Source organism: Gobius niger (assembly GCF_951799975.1).
Source record: "Gobius niger genome assembly, chromosome: 1".
In the NCBI taxonomy this organism is placed as follows: domain Eukaryota; kingdom Metazoa; phylum Chordata; class Actinopteri; order Gobiiformes; family Gobiidae; genus Gobius; species Gobius niger.
The window spans coordinates 25,092,420-25,100,946 of record NC_136852.1 but is presented as its reverse complement, the minus strand read 5'-3'; the positions used below and the strand labels follow the sequence as shown (position 1 = coordinate 25,100,946).

The 8,527-nt window shown below is 40.4% G+C and overlaps 1 protein-coding gene across 1 annotated transcript; it reads left to right on the top strand.

The window, feature by feature from the left end:
- The first annotated feature begins 550 nt into the window (after positions 1–550).
- On the top strand, positions 551–8,467 carry LOC306964324 (von Willebrand factor A domain-containing protein 5A-like). The gene is made up of 14 exons (XM_079558315.1): positions 551–635; positions 2,011–2,213; positions 2,616–2,838; positions 3,309–3,475; positions 3,815–3,929; positions 4,372–4,547; positions 4,622–4,710; positions 5,731–5,875; positions 5,976–6,055; positions 6,188–6,302; positions 6,423–6,581; positions 6,655–6,758; positions 7,016–7,236; positions 8,230–8,467. The coding sequence occupies exons 1-14, from the start codon at positions 590–592 to the stop codon at positions 8,328–8,330; spliced, it is 1,944 nt and encodes a 647-aa protein (XP_079414441.1). The 5' UTR covers positions 551–589; the 3' UTR covers positions 8,331–8,467.
- Positions 8,468–8,527: the final 60 nt, after the last annotated feature.

The window sequence follows — 8,527 nt, the reverse complement described above, 5'->3', positions numbered from 1 at the left end:
GTTTCCTGTGAGTAACCCAAGAAAGAGGCTACTTTAAGATATTACTCAAATAGAAGTAAAATGTACTATACCGTAAAACTACTCAAATAAGTACATCAACAGGTTATACTTAAGTACATATACTTGAGTAATAGTAAATGAGTACGGCCCGCCTCTGGGTTTATCACATGATGTACAGTATGAAGCATTCCGGAACAGCTGCGTTTGTTTGTGGGCGTGTCATTTCCGCACTTGCTCGAGGATCAGCTCTGGACCAGAAGACCGTCCACAGTCACTCAGTGCCTTCTCTCCAAAGGTATGACCATGACCATGCGTTTACTAATCTCACACACAGTCGTGACTACATGATTCAGGTTCAGTGTTTAGTCCATAGTGTATTCATCTGTTCTTTAGACTGACGCCTTCATAGAGCATTTCAACATCAGCCTAAACTCAGACATAGGTCCAGTTTCTCATTATTTTAGTTATTCAGTAAAGTCACACATTTTTAAATAGTCTGATTTTGTTGCCTCTCTGTGAGTTATCAAAGGATTGTTTCTTGTTTACAGTTTTTTCCACGCATAGGAAATAAATAAAAAGGAAAGTAAAAATGGTGAACTGCTGTTGTGGATTGATGACGCCCCAGAAGCAGCCTGGTAAGAATCTTTTCATTTCATATTTATTTAAAGCCAAGGGGAAAAAACATGAATATACTGGAGATTACTTTGAGGAAGTACCACCACATCTCTTTGCTCGCTCTTGGCCAGATTCAAACCTGAATAAGGGCACAGTAGTAAAGACCAATGTTGATCATACTGTGGTACATATACCGCTGGTGGTTCATTCACTCCATACTCAGTGGTGGTAAGCTACTGTTGTAGCCACAGCTGCCCTGGGATATACTGACAGAAGCGATGCAACCAGTCTGTGCCATCGGCCCCTCCGACCACCACCAACCACTCACACGACATTCACCCAGGCTTCCTGGTTTTCCCAAACGGTTTTAAGTCCAGATTGAGAGCACTTGAGTCGACCTTTTTACTTTGTAACTGTTTTTTATAATGTGTATGTAGTTATTATCTTGAGATTTGTTATTTGTAACTCTTGCTGCCTCTTAGCCAGGACTCCCTTGAAAAAGAGGTTTTTAATCTCAATGGGACTTTCCTGGTAAAATAAAGGCTTAAAAAAAATGATAATAATAATAATACAATATGCGATCAAGGTTGAACAATGTAAATAATAATATAATGAATGTATCTTGTGTACAATGAATTAAAAAAGGAAGCAAAGGAACTGGTTCCCCTCCCCTGGACAAAGGTTAGATCCAGTGCAACTGAATATGGTCAAATCTTTCCCTGTGTTAGTACTTGGTGTGAAAAGTTTGAGAACCACTGACTTTCAAATGCAATGAGGTAATACAGAATAAAGGCAACTTATACAAGGAATAATACTTTAATAAGGAATCAATATACACATCAGTCATAGTAAAATGTACAAATTAGTGCAAAGAAACATACTACTGCACATATTTTAGTGGGAGACGATAGAAACAAAGAGAAAATACTGGCATATCGAGATGTTATTGCCCATGGTCAAATTTAGACAAATGTATGTACTGTGATACAATATAGTCCCAATAAGACTTTAGGAAATCTGTGGTGCAGAAGTCGTTGATAGAGCGGTCGTTCATGAACCCAAAGGTTTGTGAGTTGGCCCATCCTTGTTCCCACCACTGTCATTGGGCAAGACACTCAACCCACCTTTCCTCCGGTGTCTGTGTACACAGTGTTGTAAGAATGTAGTCTGGCCAGTCAACCACTCCTGCGTTCTGTTCTTAAGTGTGAAGTGTGGCTGACCAGACAAGTATGAATATGTGTTTGAATAGTTTTGTGTGTGCATGTCTGAATAGTTGATGGAAACAATTTGTTATTTCTTGTTTCAATCCTGACTTGTCCCAGGAATAATAGTTTACTAATGTCACGGTCATTACATGTTTCTTTCATAACATGAAGCTGCTTGTGGTTGTGCCAGTGCCTCTGCAGAGCGTGGAGGTGCAGGTGGACGTGAAGGACCATGTGGCTACAGTGGTATCGACGCTGCTCTATCAAAACAAGGAGGAGAAACCCATCGAGGCAGTGTTCGTTTTTCCCATGTCCAGTGAAGCCGCCGTCTGCCATTTCAGCGCCAAAGTCGGAGAGACGCTTATTGTGGCGGAGGTGAAGGAGAAAAAACAAGTAAGTGAAGAGTGGAACGTGAACAGCACAGTGCAACCACCAAGCCATGATGGGGAGCACAACTGCTCCCCATCTGCTCCCCATCAAATTACACTAGTTTACACTAAAATGGCCAACATGGGAATGGGAACAGTAGAAAATAAGCTGTGCATATGGCATCTATAAATGACATTCATATACAGTTGATGAGCAGAAAAAAAACAAAAAATGTGGCATCTGCTAATGGGTGAGAAATACTAGTCAAAATTGAACATTTTGGCTTTAATGTTGATTTTCTTGAGGTGAGTTAACATTTGTATGAGGACTCAGTGCTCCTTTTGTTTGGTCCATAACTTGAAACTGGTCAGCTTCATCACAGGCACATTTTATATACCGTATGTATTTGTAACAATCCTTTCCCAGGCTCGTGAGGAGTACGATGATGCACTGAGCTCCGGTCAGCAGGCCTTTCTACTGGAGGAGAGTGACCAGAGTCCAGATATATTCTCCATGAGTGTGGGCAGTCTGCCTCCAGGAGAGAGCGCCTCCATCAGGCTGGAGTATGTCACTGAGCTGGATGTTCAGGCCGATGAAGCACTGAGGTTTTGTCTCCCCGCTGTCCTCAACCCTCGGTACCAGCCCGCAGGTCAGATTTGATGAATTCATTTATTTGTAGTTATAAATAACTGACAAATTCATGCAAATTTGCATTTGTTTTACAAATTTGACGAATATACAATATATATTCAAATCATGTACATATTCACATATTTACATTACACTTTATATGAAGTTTCCTGTACATCTTTAAACTCAAAAAGATTTCACTCTAGTGTTGAAACGGAGGAAGATTTAAATGAATGGAAAGATTATGAAATGGTCTTGTTTGTTCAAATTCCAGTGACATCGCCTTCCTCTGTGATTCCTTATAGTCACAAGGCATTCTTTGCTAAATTCACTAAAACAATCTCAAGTCTTAATCATCCAGGAAGTTCAACCTAGATGACTGAGAAACTACATTAAATCGGAAAATCCGATAAATCAGCTGCTGATATTGTATTTATGTTATAACAAAGCTCCGGACACATTTATAATGATTAATAAATAATTTTCCAGGAACAGAAAGCAGCAGTGTAACAGTGACGTCAGTGCCATCTTCCCTGGTTCCCTATGATCTGACTTTTTCGGCCCGAGTCCAGTCTGCGCGACCCATCTCCAAAGTGGAGTCCAGCTGCACCATGGACCCTCTGGAGTTCCTCAGCCAAGATCAAACTACAGCATCAGTAAAAACATAATCTTCCTTTACTTCAAAGTCCTAAATATCATGTGTTATTTATGAACAACTTTGAGTAAATTAGTTTTGGTATTTTATGTTTTATGGTCAGTGGTTAATTTGTAGGAACACTTTTACATATCCTACCCACTTCCCATGTCCTTCACCCCAAAAAAGAAATAAGGACTTTACATTTTACATTTTACATTTTACATTTTACATTTTACATTTTACATCAACATATACTTTATTTCTGTAATGTAAATGCTGACATTTTAAAAGAATTAATAAAGCCTGTATAAAGTATACAATTGGAAGTATAAATACATGTTTATGTCTGTGACTGCAGGTGAAGCTGGCAGCAGGACACAAGTTTGACAGAGACGTGGAGCTGCTCATCTATTATAAGGACACCCATGAGCCCTCAGCAGTGGTGGAAGCAGGACAGGCCTCTGCTGAAGCCGGTGAGGACACAGGAAAAACAAACAGCTCTGTACACTGGCCTCATTGTGGAGGATCTACTGCCATCTTGCGTTAAAAAGTAATCATTACAATGTATAACTATGGGTTAGGTGAAAAACACATCGATATAACGATATATCTTTCAGCCGTACCATGGAGTGCCAAGAGATATTACTGTCAGGAGTGTTATGGTAGAAGAACTTGGTCTGAAACAAAAGTCGTATGTAATCGAGACCAATTGTGCCTTTGTAATTTATTGATCAATAACAACTTTAACCTTTTAGAACTACCTCATGTTTAGATTAGAAGAACTGAACCAGGTCTAGTTCATGTTTTAGCTGAGTGTAAACAGATCTAACCAGTGAGAAAAAAGATAATCTTAAACATAATGAAGTAAGAACTTCTAAATGAACAAACAAAATAACAACTCTCTGTTGGTTTCAGGAACTCTGATGGGAGACCCGGCCGTAATGTTGAGTTTGTATCCGGAGTTTCCCAAAGATGTAATGTCCTCTGTGTCCTCTTCTGGAGAGTTTGTGTTTTTACTGGATCGATCGGGAAGTATGGACTGCTCCATGGATCATGGAAACCAATCCGGAAGTCGAATTGCCAGTGCCAGGGTATGCAGTGAATATGAGATTTGTATTTTAGTGGTGAGACTTTGAACTTCTTTCTCACCCTTTGTTTTTCTCAGGACACTCTGCGGCTGCTGTTGAAGAGCTTACCCATGGGCTGCTTTTTTAACATCTATAGTTTCGGATCCACATTTGAACAAATCTTCCCGTAAATATTTTTACACTTGATCTCAGAACAGAACACATTTTAGGTATTTTTAAACTGACAATTGCATTTTTTGTTGTTGCTGTAGTTCACAATATTTTCCATTACTGTAGAGCACATGTGTCAAACACAAGGCCACATGCAGCCCGCGAGGTGATGTAGGCCCTTTGTTGAGCGTGGATTTTTGAGTATGTCAAAAAGAAAGTACGTCTCTTGCCCATTCCTGTGACCGGACTTTGGATTTTAAAAGAAATAACCAGAATGCTCACTCCAGCCACTAGGGGGCAGCTTAAATTTAAAAAAGGAAAGAATTCCACACTGTCCAGCAGAGGATATTGACATAATAAGAGATCAGGATAAAACAGCATATTATAGCCATGTGGTAAATGGTAAGTCTGCCCCAGGACGGCTTTGGCTACAATAGTAACTTGCCGCCATCGAATGTGGAGTGAATGAATAATTGCTTTATGTAGTACTTTGTGAAACGTGTGACACAGGCTGATAAAGTGAAGTAAGTTTAAGCCGTTGCTATTTATTAGGCCACAGCCCTTTACAATATTTGCGGCCTGTGACCCGCCACAGGGGCTGAATTTCAGTCCACAACCCAAATGAGTTTGACACCCCTGCTGTAGAGTGTCTATTTTTGGTCAATATTTTTGGTAAAACCCCAGTACCTGAATTCTGAATGTTCTTGGCTTTCAAATGAGGCGTGGCATATTCACATCAAGTGAAACTTGTGCCTGTGTCTTCACTTGTGCTGATGACAGCCCAAGCTCTAGTTGTAGAGCCTTTTTTAAACCATGAAGAGCGCACCCTACAAACATTACCTTGTTTATTTTATCTTGTACATTTTTGAGTTTATACCAACTGACGTCAACAGAGAAGCCACTGAACTTTGGGACAGTTTTTGTTTCATTTGGATAGTCTTTTCAGAATGTCATGAATTTACTAGAAACCAACATCACACCTATTAACCTGCTTAACTTTAAAACATGCTTTGGTGGGTGTTTTTTCTGTTGTCAGTGAGAGTGTGGAGTACAAACAGGAGACGATGGAGCAGGCTCTGAAAGAGGTGGAAAAGATGCAGGCGAATCTGGGAGGCACTGAGATCCTGGCTCCTCTGAAACGCATCTACAGCCAGAGCTGCATCCCCAACCAGCCCAGACAGGTGTGTGTACATCATCAGTGTTCACGTGTTCAGAGCTAAGACAATATACAATAAATGAGTGCAGATTTAAGTGTAAAACAATGTGAAATGTGCTCTGTAGCTGTTTGTCTTCACTGATGGAGAAGTTGAAAACACCAAAGAAGTCATAAACCTGGTCAAGTCCAATTCAGGCTCTCACAGGTAAAAGTTAAAGGTCCTTTATTCAAGTTTGTATTAAGTTAGTATGAATGATAGTTTAGCAGAGTCTGGGCACTTAAAAAGCTACACTTGTGTAGGTACAAGTTGTAAGTAACATCAACATCTTTCTTGCAGGTGTTTCTCTTTTGGGATCGGTGAAGGAGCAAGTACTGCTCTTATCAATGGTTTGGCCAAAGAAGGAGGCGGCCACGCCCAGTTCATCACAGGAAGTGACCGGATGCAGCCCAAAGTATGACCACTTTAATATTTTTACTTAAAAAAACTTAAACTGCAATTATCGGGGGGGAAAAACCACTGTATTAAGTATTCAGTCCGTCCCCCAGTGACTCTTATGAACTCTCTTCAACAGGTGATCCAGTCTCTGCGGTTCGCCATGCAGCCGGCTGTGGTCGACATCTCAGTCAAATGGGACCTGCCGAAGGGGGTGTCTGCCACTGTGATGTCCCCTTCTCTCACATCCATTTTCCAGGGCCAACGATCCCTGTTGTACGCCCAGCTCACAGGACAGGTGCTCAGCGTGCTACTACAGGAGTCTGTGCATTTGTGTTTACAGCATTAGTCAATGGGTGTGATGTGTTTAGAATAAAGAGGCAGCAGAGGGCTGTGTGACTGTGAAGTACAGCCTGGCGGGACGTCCCACTGAGAACAAGCTCAACTTTAGCCTCAAACCGACAGAGGACACTGGGTAAGGCACAAAGTTACCCAACACTAATTTAAGAGAACATTTTCTTATGAACCAACTATAGTTTTGCATCTTGAGCATCCTGTCTAGAAGGATGAATCAAATGCAGGTCAAAAAAACGTTTTACCTTTGAATTATTTATCCAACCTTAACCACACCATCAACAGTAATGGTGAGTTATTACTGAGTAGTAATAACTCACTACTCAGTTATTAGTAGTGAGTATATGGCCTAGACTCGCCCCTCCTGTTTGTCTGCAGGCTCACAGTGCACAGGCTCGCGGCTCGCTCTCTCATTCGGTCTTTGGAGCAGGAGCAGGGGGACGACAGAGGACAAATCGACGACTCTAAGAAGAAGAAAATTATTGACCTGAGCGTCCAATCGGGAGTGAGCAGCTCCTTCACTGCGTTCATCGCTGTGAACAAAACCAGCGGCGAAGCCGTTCAGGGCCCTCTGCTGCGGAGAGATGTCCCTCTACGAAGTAAGAGTCAAGGATTACTGATGATTTTATTATTCATTACCTATTTTTTATTTACTTTTAGCCTCTTGACACCCGCCTAAACCTAGTGCATTTTCTACAGTTGGGCCTCATCCAAATCGAAAAGCTTAAAAAAAAGAAAGAAAAAGTGACAAAAATGAGAATGAAAACAACAAAAATGTGACAGAAAAGCAATGAAAAATAGCAACAAAAAACCACAAAAAACACAAAAACGTGACAAAAACTTGACAATAAATTGACAAAATCTCAGCAAAAAAGGGACCAAAACATGAGGAAAACACAACAAAAAAGCAACAAAAAAAGCAATGAAAAAGCAATGAAATTCGACAAAACCGTGATAAAAACAGATAGACAAAAACACTATAAAAACACACGTGCCAAAAAGTTATGATTATTTGTGTAAGTCTTAGCTTTCAAATGAGGCATTACAGTACACTGTAAGTGGAGAAGCTTTTAGATTTGGATGAAGCCGATTTGGGTCAGGTGGGGGTAAGAGGTTAAACCCCAACATTGATGTAATCAGATTTTGATTGTCCCTCATCTTCCTTTAACACAGGTCATACTATTTATGAAAAATCTCTCAAAACACAAAATGCACAAATGTCACACCAGCGAATTGGAAATCTTTTGAAAATGTTTAAAACATAAGTGAGACAGAAACAAGGAGAGTTTCATAATCCGAGTGTGCAGCGACTCGTTCATTTACCTTAAGCGTGGTTGCATGGCGACTGTTGTCAGACCTATTCCTATGTTGCATCTCACCGAGATGGAAAAACACAGTAAATTATTTACCAATTCTCAAAAATAAATTAACCTTGTACTGGTGAAATGGGTGGTGTTACTTGTCGTATGCACTTCAAATAACACATCTTAATCTCAAAGGTTTTAATTTAATGAGCAGTCAGTCCCTTGCTGTTGGAAAGAAGAAAGACTCAACTCAGCTCTTGATAATGTATTTATCTGATTACTCCACAGTGATGTCGGCCTGCAGCATGCCCATGCCCAAAATGGCGTTCTGCAGCATGCCCATGCCCATCATGCTCTGCAGTATGCCCGTTATTGATGACTGTAAGTAAAAACATGTTCAAACCTTTAGCATTTTCTTTTGATTTCTGTATTATTTACTTCAAATGAAAACAAATTCAACTCCTCACAAAACACTGAACATTCTGCCTCAGTCCATGAGAGATACTGTAAATTGGCACTTCTATTTAGCTAATACTTTTTTTCCCTAAACATTTATCAGGTGCCGAATCCCCACCCAAAATAGGGT